This window comes from Fukomys damarensis, unplaced genomic scaffold (genome assembly GCF_012274545.1).
Source record: "Fukomys damarensis isolate Sample0158 unplaced genomic scaffold, DMR_v1.0_HiC HiC_scaffold_30, whole genome shotgun sequence".
NCBI classification, from domain to species: Eukaryota; Metazoa; Chordata; class Mammalia; order Rodentia; family Bathyergidae; genus Fukomys; species Fukomys damarensis.
This window is the reverse complement of record NW_022900942.1, coordinates 59,729,230-59,742,398: the sequence shown is the minus strand read 5'-3', so window position 1 is coordinate 59,742,398 and position 13,169 is coordinate 59,729,230. Positions and strand designations below refer to the sequence as shown.

Sequence of the window (13,169 nt, the reverse complement as noted above, 5' to 3'; positions counted from 1 at the left end):
TTTTTTTTTTTTTTACACCACCATGGGCTTTCACCCCTGAGATTTGTGGTGTTTTTCTACAGAGGAAGCCTTTTAACAACAGAAAACTATCCAGTAGCAATTTGCCTAGAGAAATTACTATACTGTTGCAACAAAAGACCTGGCAAGTAACTAAATACTCATCCCCTTTCAGTTAGCGTTATTATCACTGTAGCTGTGCTGCCTTAAAATGGCGAGAGCTGAGTTACAGACTTAGTCATTGAATGAATGTTGAACTTAATTCCTTGAATCAGCATTACAGGCAACTTTGGGTTTAATGTGAAATCTAAATATATGCATTATACTCTCAGATCGAACATAGAGGTTTAATTTTTTAAAATAAATAAGCTCACAACCTAGATGCATGGTTTAGGCTGACTATCCTGTCTCATTCATGACAATGTGTATTTGAATTATAGTGGTCTGTAATTATATTTAAAATCCCACATATGTGAGTTATATATGCAATAAAGAGTACACCTTGCTCGCTGGGCGTAGTGGCTCACGCCTGTAATCCCAGCACTTGGGAAGCTGAGGCAGGAGGATTGCTATGAGTTCGAGACCAGCCTGGACTACATAGTGAGTTCCAGGTCAATCTCAACTACATAGTGAGACCCTGTCTCAACGCTCCCCCCCACAAAAAAAAAAGAGTACACCTTGCTGATTAGCCGCACCCAGGCAGTTTAAATCCATGGTCTTCTATAATGTTTGTATCATATTATAGATATTCAGAGAACTTGTTTTAAAGTTTATGGTTTCTGATTCTGTGATTTTTTCAAAAGAGGAAATTTTTGAAAATTAAGGACTATTGTTGGATAGTTATATATATAGTTATGCTTTAGTCAAGCAATAATTAATTTTTAAATATAAAAAAGCCAGAATAATATACTGAACCATCACCATAGATCTGCCACCTAGCTGCAATATTACCAACACATGGTGATTATTACTTAATATTATTTATTCCCTTGATATTTAAAACAAATCCTATGTTTAAAGTCATACAGAGCTTTCTTTCTTTTTTTTTTAATTTTAAATTGAATTTATTGGTACATTCTAGGTAAACAGTACAGTTACATTCATTACTGGGATCTTGTACCTTTACATGCCAGGTCTTGGTTCTCATTTTTTCCCCTTGTCCCCACCCTCCCTTCACCCTCCCCTGCCCCCTTCCAAACATTTTAATTCCATTTTTACATTTTCTTATATTTTTTTCCTTTTCCCTTATTCCCCTTTCCCTATCCTTCTCACTGTCCCTACACCTTTGGTCCTTTTCTTCCTATTTCACATTGCTAATGGCCCCGTTAGGATCTTGAGTACTATTTTAGTTTTTCACACCAGAGAAACTATTCGGTATTTACACATGTGTGACTTACTTATTTCACTTAGGAGTATATCCTCAAAATGTACCCATTTACCTATGAATGAATCTACTTTCTCATTCTTTATGGCTGAGTAGTATTCCATTTTATAGAAAAACCACATCTTCTTTATCCAGTCTCCAACTGATGGGCAGATGGGCTGATTCCAAGTTTTAGCTATTACAAACTGTGCCGCTACAAACATAGGTGCACATATATCACTGTGGTATGATTCTTTTAATTCTTTTGGAAAGATACCCAGCAGAGGGATGGCTTGGTCAAATGGAACCTCTAATCCTAGTTCTTTGAGATATGTCCATATTGATTTCCACAGTGGTTGTACCAGTCTGCACTCCCACCAACAATGGAAAAGGCTTCCTTTCTCCCCACAACCACGCCAGCATTTGCTGTTGTGTGATTTCTTGATAGCAGCCTTTCTTTGTGGAGTGAGGTGAAATCTCAGTGTTGTTTTCATCTGCATCTCTCGAATGACCAGTGATGTGGAACATTTTTTCATATATTTACTTGCTGCTTTTATTTCTTTGTCTGAGAAATGTCTGTTCATTTCAGATGCCCATTTTAGAATTGGATCTTTATACTTGGAGGAGCTGGTTGTTTTGAGTTCTTTATATATTTTAGATAATAGTCCTTTGTCTGAGGAGCAGCTGGTAAAAAGTTTTTCCCACATTTTAGGTTGTCTTTTAGTTCTGTTGATGGTTTCTTTTGCAGTATAGAAGCTTTTTAATAAGATGAATGTCTGTTCATTTCAGATGCCCATTTTAGAATTGGATCTTTATACTTGGAGGAGCTGGTTGTTTTGAGTTCTTTATATATTTTAGATAATAGTCCTTTGTCTGAGGAGCAGCTGGTAAAAAGTTTTTCCCACATTTTAGGTTGTCTTTTAGTTCTGTTGATGGTTTCTTTTGCAGTATAGAAGCTTTTTAATAAGATGAGATATCAGTTGTTGATTTTTTCTGCTAGTTCCCGTGCTACTGAGGATTTGTTCGTAAAGTCTTTTCCTATGCCAATGTCTTCCAAAGTTCTGCCTAACTTATCTTCCAGCAAGTTTAGTGTTTCTTTTTTTATATTTAGATCTTTAATCCACTTGGATTTTAATTTAGTGCATGGTGACAGAAAAGGGTCTAGTTTTAATCTTTTGCAGGTTGAGATCTGGTTTTTCCAGTGCCATTTATTAAAGAGGCTATCTTTCCTCCAGTGGGGACTGTCAGCTCTTTTGTCAAAGATGAGGTAGCTGAGTGCATCTGGAGTTGTTTTTGTGTCTTCCAATCTGTTCCACTGATCCTCAGATCTGTTTCTTTGCCAGTACCATGCTGTTTTTTTATCACAGTGGCTTTGTAGTATAGTTTCAAATTGGGAATTGTTGTACCCGCTGCCATGTCCCTGCTGCCTAGGATGGCTTTTGCTATTCTAGGTCTCTTATGGTTCCAAATGAATTTTTGGAATCTTCTTTCTAGTTCTGTGAAGTATTATGTTGGGATTTCAGTTGGCATTGCATTGAATCTGTATAGCAGTTTTGGTAGTATGGCCATTTTCACTATGTTGATTCTTCCTACCCAGGAGCAGGGGAGATCTTTCCATTTTCTTATATCCTCTTCGATCTCTTTTTTCAGAGTGCTGTAGTCTTCAGTGTAGAGGTCTTTTGCTTCTTTTGTTAGATTGATTCCCAGATACTTCATTTTTGGGGGTGCTATTGTGAAAGGAATTGTTTCCCTAATTTCTTTCTCAGTGGGTCTATTGTTTGTGTACAAGAAGGCTATTGATTTTTGGGTGTTGACCTTGTATCCAGCTACTCTGCTAAAAGTGTCAGTTAAGTCAAGAAGTCTTTTGGTGGATTTTTTTGGGTCTTCAATGTAGGGTATCATATCATCAGCAAATAATGACAGTTTAACTTCTTCCTTTCCTATCTTTATTGCTTTAATTTCTTTCTCTTGTCTAATTGCTATGTTTCCAGAGCTATATCGAAGAGGAGTGGTGATAGTGGGCATCCTTGTCTTGTTCCTGATTTTAACGTGAAGGTTTTCAGTTTTTGGCCATTTAATATGATATTGGCTGTTGGTTTTTCATAGATAGCCTTTATTAAGTTGAGACATAGACCATCTATTCCAATTTTTTGCAGAGTTTTTATCATGAATGGGTGTTGAAGTTTGTCAAATGCTTTTTCTGCATCTATCGAGAGGAACATGTGGTTATTGTCCCTCAGAGCTTTCTTATATAGTCATCTACATTGTCTTAGTTCCCTTTTTCTTTTTTCTGAGACAAAATACCCAACATCCAAACTTAAAAGGGATAAGGGTTCATTCAGCTCATAGTTTGTAGAGGTTTCAGTCCATCACTGGTTCCGAGCAGAGTGGCCTCACACGTAACAGAGGGGCCTCGCAGAGGATAAACAGTTCATGGCACCCACACAGTAGCAAAAGCAACAAGGGAGCCTTAACAGTGTCTCTGCCCCATTTATCTTATTCAGAATACCAGATTGTGGTGGTGCCAAACCATTCATGTACTGATTTGGTAATCACAGGCCCTTAATCCCAGCATCATACACTCTAGATTCAGCCACCACTGAAAAATCCACCCACGACCACATAAGGCTTTGGGGGGACATTTAGACACAAACTATAACATAGATTTCTTTTTAAGCTCATCCCTTTATCCAACTATAGGTCGTTGTTTATTTATACATGAAAACATTTCTATGCACTCGTCTTATGCCTTTGTATTATTTTGAAAATCTTTGTCCTCATTTTAATTAATTGAAGTATAAAGTGAATTACTATTCTTCATAATTTGTCAGAGATTTTGCCTCTGTGTTTACCTGGACTATTTGTCAGGAATACGCTAAAGTTGTAGATCCGAACTGGTTTGTAAGCTTCTAATCTTATTCCAAACAATGTGGGATTGTGACCTGAAACATAATGACCAACCCTGGGATTTCTATCCTCTAAGGCTCTGGGAACATGAAAAACTTGGGCTGTCTTCAGTTTCCTGCAGTTTTGTGTACATGTACTTGCTAGCCCCCATTTGTCCAGTGGACCTGAGACTCCTTCCCCGGTGATTAAATCAGGCCCTGAGATTAACTGTTCCAAACCAACAGGGGACCACTTCATTCTTCTGCATTCTTACGAGCAGCACTGATTTGATAAATCAGATATCGGGCTATGGTATGAAAAATAACTTTTTAGATAACTTCTAAATAGCACCATGGTATTGCTCCCTAGAACACTTTGTGTTTCAGACTCACAGAGTTTAAACAGACCCTTTGAACAAATACTTTCCTGTCATTAACTGATCTAGCAGTCTCACCAGAGCAAAATTAGGAACTCAGAGTCTCTTATTCAGTAAGGAAAACTTGTGTTAGCTTGAGGGAGAGTGTGTATATGGTGTGTGTGGTACTAGGGATTGAACTCTGGACCTTGCACATACTATGAGAGCATACAATACCACAGAGTCACATCCCCAGCCCTTTTTATTTTGAGACGCGGTCTCAGTATGTTGCCCAGGCTAAGCCTGAATTTGTGATCCTCCTTCCTTAGCCTCCTGAATAGCTGGGTCGATAGTATGCACTGCTCTGTCTGTCTTGGCTTGAGTTTTTGTTTTTTGCCTATCTTAGCCTATCTCTGAAATGGTATGTGGTTCTTCTATGCTAAATTATTATTTGAAACCAAACAGAGGCTTTCTTTTGGATGTACCTGGTATTGTGATAAATTAATAAGTTTGTCGGGCTGGGGATTTAGCTCAGTTGGTTCTGTGGCCTGCCTCACAAGCCCAAGGTCCCGAGTTCAATCCCCAGTACCAATAATAATTTTTTAAAAAGTAGATTATAGTTGAGTTCTCAGATTTGTAAGTTTTTAGAAAAAAAAAACAAAATGAAAAATATGGGCAGGGTATTTAGCTCAGTGGTTCTACTGCCTGCTTTGCAAGCATAAGGTCCCAAGTTCGATCCCCACTACAGAAAAACAACAACAACAACAACTTTCAGGGGCCAAGGATTTAGCTCAGTGGTTCGGTGGCCTGCCTTGCAAGCGCAATGACCCGAGTTCAATCCCCGGTTCCAAAAAATAAATAAATAAATAAAGCAACTTTTAGAGAAAAATATTTTCTCCTAGATTGCAATGTTTGTGTGATACTTTTTGAATTAAAAACTCATAAAATATTTCATTAAAATATGGCTTTTGAGGGATATGTGGAGACAGTTTTGATGTAGTACGTACCCTGATGACAGGTCATCTGACTTGGACTAAGTTAATGACCACAGCTACCTACAGTAGTAATACTTGCTTCGCAGAGTTGTTATAGGGATTGAGTGAATTAATACATGTGAACTACTTAGCCTAGCACCCAGCACATAGTAGCTTCTAGTGAGTGTTTGCTAAATAAACAATCAAATCTGAATATAGAGAGGTTGACCTTTCTAAAAATCTCAAACCAGTTTAAGGAAAGAACTGAAATGCTACAATCTGCTTTTTTTCAGCTTATCTTTATCAAAGAACTTCTTTCCCACATACATAAGTGGTTGCTCAGTTAAATAACCTCTCTCTTTTTAAAGATTCGCCGGTTCTCAGTCCAGCTAATTCTGCAATCAATTTAAGTGGCGCTCAGGACCTGACCCGGAATAAGAGTGTTGTGAAACCACTGGCTTTGTCTTTGCAGACTGTAGGGAAGACTTTTGCCACAGGTGATTGTCCTTACTTACGTTTCTTTGGTAAATACATAATTTATCAAAGATGTATGTGATCTCTGTAATCGCATAATGTTATACAAAGCTTTGTGTTTTCTCTGTGCCAAACACAGGAGTCAGAATCATGTCTGCTACACAGAAGAGACACTGTAGTTTGAGTCTGTTCAGAAAAATTTCTATAATTTCTAAAACTATAAAGCAAATAGAAAATGTTTAAGATTTTAAGATATAAAAACAAAGATCTGGGCCGGGTATTTAGCTCAGTGGTTCCACCGCCTGCCTCACAAATGCAAGGTCTCGAGTTTGATCCCCGGTACCTCCCCCAAAAGCAAATAAAAACAAAGATCCTAAAACCAACATTTAGAATATAAAAACAAGGCATAATGCAAATAAGGATCCCAAATATCTTTGCAGTCTACTGGGGGAGATAGGCCTGCTACAAGATATTTTCAGTGTACTGCAGCCCAACGTTTTAGGGAGTAATCAGGAGTGAGTTCTTAGAGAAGCTTGTTTGTTCTTTAACAGTAACAAGATAGGCACTCGACAGAAGAGTAGAGGAAAAGCTTTTAAAATTAGCAGAAGAGCAGGAACAAAAGTTAAAAGAAAAAGAAGGGAAAGAAAAGGTGGAAAGGAGCATGGCATGTACAAAGACTCCCAGCAGTTCGGACTTGTTGGAATCATAAAAAGTACAATTCAGTGGGCTGGGGATTTAGCTCAGTGACACTGCGTCTGCCTTGCAAGCTCAAAGTCCCAAGTTCGATCCCCAGTACCAAAAAAAAAAAAAAAGTACAGCTTGGGAGCTGCAGGAGATGATCAGGTGGTGAGCAAGGGAAGAGTCATGGGGAGCAACTGAGAAGCGTGGCTTTTACTCTGTAACGTACAGAGAAGAGCGACGGCATGCTCTGGTGTGAACTTGTGTTAGAGCACTTTGGCAGTGATGTGTATGAATCCAAGAGGAGGGAAAGCTAGCTGGGGTCACTTCAGGGATCCAAGTGAGAAATGATGAGGTCCTTGGCCAGGGGAATAGGTTGGAGAGGAGGAGGCAGATTGGAGAGCTACCGGAGGAGTAAAATCAGCAGGACTTGACTGATTAATAGGAGTGTAGAGGAGTCAGCGTCTCAGCTGAGGTCCATCTTGCTGGGCTGACATCGCTATCTCTGGAGACAGGGAATGTAGGAGGAGCAGGTGACCTAGGAGGAGACTGCCGGGGAGCTGTTCACCGTCATTTAACTTACCAAGGTGGAAATCAGGGCTGATTGGAGCTGAGCCACCACCATATAGTTAAATCATCAGAGCAAACAGTATTAGCCAAGGAGAGGCACGGGGAGGGATTCTGACTGTGAACTAAGTGAGGATGGACTCCTCCAAAGTCCAGTGTTTAGGGAGAAGAAATGGAGACGTAGAAGGAGGATGCGGAACGAGGAAACTTCTCAACAGTTAATGTGTCATAATTTACTCACCCACCTTTGCTCTTACTCCAGCCTAGTGACTCCTGCAGGACCCACCTCAAGTTGGACTACAGACTTGAGCAAAATCGTTTCAGTTTTCACAGCTGTTAAAAGAGTGAAGCTGGGCGTGGTGGTGCACACACCTGTAATCCCAGTACTTGGGAGGCAGAGGCAGGAGGATCACTGTGACTTCGAGACCAGCCTGGGCTACATAGTGAGTTCCAGGTCAGTCTCAACCACATAGTGAGAGGGGCCAGGGATTTGGCTCAGTGGTTCCACCGCCTGCCTGGCAAGCACAAGGACCCGATTTCAATTCCTGGTACAAAAAAAAAATCAACTACATAGTGAGACCCTGTCTCAAAAAAAAAAGTCAGTGAAGGGCCCGTGATGTTGCTCAGTGGTGCCACACCTGCCTCACAAGTGCAAGGTCCTGAGTTTAATCCTTGGTACCAAAAATAAATAAAAAGTCAGTGAAGTAATGTCACTAAGCATCTTGCTTAATAAAGCCATCAGATGAAAGGCTGATGAACTTCATAATGCAAGGATTAGGCTGCCAGTTCTTCAATTCATTGATCATTCTTAGTAGCGTAAGAAAAGAGAAAACTGGTCATTGTATGGCTCCTGGCAGGAATGTACAGCAGTACCTGAGAGAGCCTTTTGCCAAAAAAAAGAGAGAGAGAGAGAATGTGAATTTGATCAAGTGTCTGTATCTGTTTTTTGGAAATACAGGGGACAAAACATTAAATGACACCTCAGGTATCCAGTCAGCAAAATCCAGAAAATGGAATTTCTGCAAAGTTGGCAGAATGAAAATATGTAATTGTAAGAGAAAAAAAAAAAAAAAAAGATGGGGAACCCTATAGATTGAAAGAGGTTGAAGGGACATATTAACTAAATTTGATATGTGAACCTTTTTGAATCTCAATTTGAACAAACCAGACATAAAAGTCATTCTGAGATAACAGAAAAATTAGAATACAGATGAGATAATTGATGATATTAATAGACTATTAATCAGTGCTAATTTTAGGTGTAGTAATGACACATTAGAGTTTCACTTTTGAAAGAATCCTTTTAGTTACACATATAGAAGTACTTATGAATGAAGTCATATGATAAATGGATTTGTTTCAAAATACCTCAGCATATATGTGTGCAGGGGGAAGAGGTACAGGGTGTAGAAGAAGCAAAATTGGCTATGTGTTAAGAAATGGTAGGCTGGGCGTGGTGGCGCATGCCTGTAATCCCAGCACTGGGGAGGCTGAGGCAGGAGGATCGCTGTGAGTTCGAGACCAGCCTGGGCTACACAGTGAGTTCCAGAACAGTCTCAACTACATAGTGAGACCCTGTCTCAAAAACAAACAAGCAAAAAGAAATGGTGATGTTGTATCATGGATATGTAGAAGTTCATTATGTTATTCTCTCTCCTTTTATTTATGTTTGGCTTTTTCCATGATGCAATGTTAAAATAATAATAATAGTTTTCCCCCATTCTACCACCTCCAAAGACTCCACTGGAAGTTATTCCAGCACCACGCATGGTGGTGCACGCCTGTAATCCCACACTTGGGAGGGCGAAGGAGGAGGACTGCAAGTCTAAGGCCAGCCGTGGCTACACAGTGAGTTCACTGCTTTCTGCAAAGCAGCCGCCATCTGATCAGATGCACACTTGAGGATCTGAGGAATCCTTACTGTAGGACTCCACCCACTCCTTAACCCAGCATGGACTACACAGCAAGACCTAGGCAAAGAAAAAACATGATTCTGAGGGATCTCTTGGGGGTCTTAGGAAACATGTTCTTCTAATTGACGCACGGCATCTAACTGTACCGAAGGCACTGCTTGGATGGTTGTAGCTGGCTTTATGGGACTGGGCTGAGTCCTTCACTGAGGTTTCCCCAAATCTCAAGTGTGAGGTTGCTCAAAGGGCAGCAGCACCGCAGAAAGCCATGTCCACCCCGCCTGAGTCCTTAGTAGCCCCCTCCTGTCCTACAGATGCTGCCAGTGGGAGCAGCAGCCATGGAGGGAAGACAGCCGCATCCATCTTCACCCCGGCCCGCCCAGGGAGCTACTCCTTGTCACCACGACCTAGTTATGCGGCTGTAGACCAAGGTACAGCACCCATTAGAGTACTGAAACAGTGCGCCTTGTAGTAGGAGAAGAACTACAGATTTTTGAACACTGAATGATCTGACACAGGCTCTGGAGTTTTTCCTTTGCTTGTTACACATGTCTTGAAGGTTTATGGTTGGTCTGAGCAATAATATTTAAATATCTTGGTGATTTTGCATTCAAGAGCCTAATTGGGTACTAAATGTTGAAACAAATGCATAAGAAAACATCTTTAAAAACCATGAATTTTGGGGCCGGGGATTTAGCTCAGTGGTTCTGCCACCTGCTTTGTAGGCACAAGGTCCTGAATTCGATCCCCGGTACCCAAAAAAACCAAAAATCATTAATTTTGCTGACTAGTGCACAGGACTCACTGTTCCTCTTTGTTGTATGACCCTGGACATAACACTTGTCCTACAGATTCACAGCAATGGTCATAGAATCAAATGAAATAATCTGAATAAAATTGTAAAACAGCATACAGATTTTTAGGTATCCTAGTCTGGTGTTGGATTCATTTGTGTGGCTTTTTCTAACTTTTTATCTTTACCTCTAGAAGAGTAACTTAGACCTTCTGAGTAAATCAAAGTAAAGATCCTATGTCACTTTGGCATTCACTTTTCGTCCACACTGCGGAGGACAAAGCTATCTTCCTTTTTATCTTCAGCTGCCATCTTCACTTGCGGACCACCAAAGAAAAGACACCGGGGATGGTATCCTGGGTCACCTGTCCCCCAACCTGGTTTAGTTGTACCTGTTCCTACAATTCGCCCCCTTTCAAGAACTGGTAAGATTTTAACAGAGAGTTAAACATTTTTAAAATTATTATTATTATTATTGTTACTCTGTTTGGTTTTGTTTTTGGTACCGAGGACCAAACTCTGATTTTGCACCTGAGAGGCAGGCAGCGGAACCAATGAGCTAAATCCCAGGCCCTTAATTATTATTATTAGCAAAGGTATCTTCTAGACTTGTTCTTTCCCTGAAAGCTTGAAGGTAAATTTCCTTCCTTGCATCCAAAATTCCATAAGGGCTCTGACAGTAGCTAATATTTTGGCCCCCTCACATCTGCTTCCCCTACAAGCACACGTACTATCACAATTGACTTTCATTCAGCCTTCAGCTTAGTTTTAATCCATAAAACTCATGATAAGCCATTCACAAGGCACAAATGGATGTGCTCTGTCAGTAGTGGCATTCGATTTGCCCTTCAGTGGTCTGATTCTTTGAGTGACCTGTACTTGTTACTCCTGGCTTCTGTGGTTTTGTCTGTGGCTAGAATCTGCAGGACCAACTGGTTCTCCTCCGTGCACTCCAAACTGTGGCTCTTTGGTGGCTACAGTTACACATCCAAACATTTGTCTACCTTGTGCTAAATAGACAACTCTTAAGTGTACCATTTCTAAGACAGGTGGGATTCTCTAAAAACTTAAATTCGTTTAAATGAATAACTTTAAAGACTGCATATTTACAAAGAATTATACCAGTGTGTTACTGTAGCTGTCTTCTGGTGGTACTGATTAATGATGAAGGTATCTTTCTTCATATTTGTCTGTTCTTTTCAAAGTTTACACAGTGGGCAAATATGCTTTTGGTAACCTGGGGAGTGGGGAGAAAAATACCCAACAAAATCCCAAAGATTGCGTGTGGAAAAAGAACCAGAAAACTACTAAAATGCCAAATGGTAGTTATCTCCTAATGCTATGACTATAGTTAGTTTTCTTCTTCCCTTTGTTTTTTTACTCCTAATTTTATATGATACACATTAACTATTTTAATAAAGATCCATAAAACTATTAGATTTATAAAATGTCTATATTTATGTGATCAGAACTGCATTTTTAATTGTATTTCCTTCAGTTTTCGTATCTAATCCTTCTTGTTAAACAACTTTTTTTTTCCAGAGCCCCTTTTATCTGCCCCAGTTCCACAGACCCCATTAACTGGAATTTTACAACCTCGGCCCATTCCTGCAGGGGAAACTGTAATGGTTCCTGAAAACCTGCTGAGTAACTCAGGAGTTAGACCAGTAATTTTGATCGGTAAGGCAAGGGAACACCAAGGTGCCTGTGTTCTCTGGAATCTGGGAATGTTTCTCCACGTCATTGTGGCTTTCCTCACACATTCATGCATGTATTCGTTTGATTCCTCGAGCTTTTATCAGTCAGCGTCCTCATGCTGTATTCAACATGTGAGTAGAAGCGGAGAATAAGGCAAAGTCTTCTTGCCCTCACGGAGCACTGTTCAGTGGGGGCGCCTGACGCCTCACTAGCACTGTGAGCGTAAACAACCATTGTCACATACCGGTGAGGACATTGCCGCACACAGAATCCCAGGCTAGCAGAGGTCACAGCCAAGAGCTGCAGTAACTCAGAGGAGAGGACTTACTCTGCATGAGGGCCTAAGACTCCTCAGAAGTGTTTAAGCCAGAACCTGAAGGTTGCTCAGAGTGGACAGGATGGGGAGGGGACAGTCCAGTCAAGGAAGCCAAACAACACGGGGAAGAAGCAAGCTAAGAGAGCTCCCAGCCTCACCCCAGGGAACCCAGAAGAGAAGCCCCAACGGTGGCCCCACAGCTGGCCATCTGGGCAGTGGGAAGTACATTCACATCAGTGTCCCTAGAGTCTTTGTCCTTCTAGGCTGACTGAATGTGGAGGGACAGAAATGTAGAGGCTCCTAGGTTATAAGACTAATGGAGCACATTTCATACTCACTTTGAAAGTTGCCTAGGGCCAGGGGTGTAGCTCAGTGGTGCTGTGCCTGCCTGGCAGGCACAAGGACTTGAGTTTGATTCCCGGTACCAAAAAAAAAAAGAAAAGATTTTCTGAAAGTATTCTCGGTGTGGGGTCAGCCTAGGCCAGGAGGGGACTATCTGCTTTCCCTGACAGGTAGGTGTGCCTGCATGAGGTGTTATCTGTTCTTGAGGTTGGCCTGAGTGCGATCTGGTTTTGCTTCAAGCCCTGTCCTTTATCAGGTCCCTTTCCACAGATCCTAGGCATTTGGGAGTCCCAGCTGTTTAAATCCCATATAGTTTAGGAAGTTCTTTCTGAGTCTTAGCATAATGTAACTAAGCCTTGGAAAGATGCATAAAGCATGGGATTCTTTGGTGACTGACTTTTAGAAAATGTCTCAGAGGAGCTGTGATGTCCAGCAGGCCACCAGAACAGAAGTACACTTTCAACATAGTTGTATTTTATCTACTTCTAAGATAATCATCTGAGGCTGTTTATTGACATTCAAGAAGAAAACCTCACAAAAATCGCTGAGATAACAAAAGGAGTAGGAATCCCCAAGCACTGCAACTGATAGAACATTGCTTTCAGTCACTGAATTTTCCTCAAAAGTTTTTCCCCAAAAACCTTAGGAAGTTTGAAATATGTTACTGTAGTTTGTTTACTTTCTCACTGAAAAGAAACATGGTCGAGAATTTTGCAGAAGATATTTTATCATCTCAGTTTTACAGAGGATCCAGAAACATTTTGCAAACTCTTCAATCTTCTACAGCAGCAGTATAATATATATATATATATATAT

General features: G+C 40.6%; 1 protein-coding gene across 1 annotated transcript in view; it reads left to right on the top strand.

Moving 5' to 3' along the window:
• The window catches only part of Greb1l (GREB1 like retinoic acid receptor coactivator), a 124,270-nt gene that overhangs the window by 57,504 nt on the left and 53,597 nt on the right, over positions 1–13,169 (top strand). Inside the window, exons 7-10 of the mRNA XM_033757414.1 lie at positions 5,944–6,072; positions 9,519–9,635; positions 10,303–10,422; positions 11,540–11,677. Coding sequence (XP_033613305.1) covers positions 5,944–6,072; positions 9,519–9,635; positions 10,303–10,422; positions 11,540–11,677 — 504 coding nt within the window. The remainder of the gene's footprint in view (positions 1–5,943; positions 6,073–9,518; positions 9,636–10,302; positions 10,423–11,539; positions 11,678–13,169) is intronic.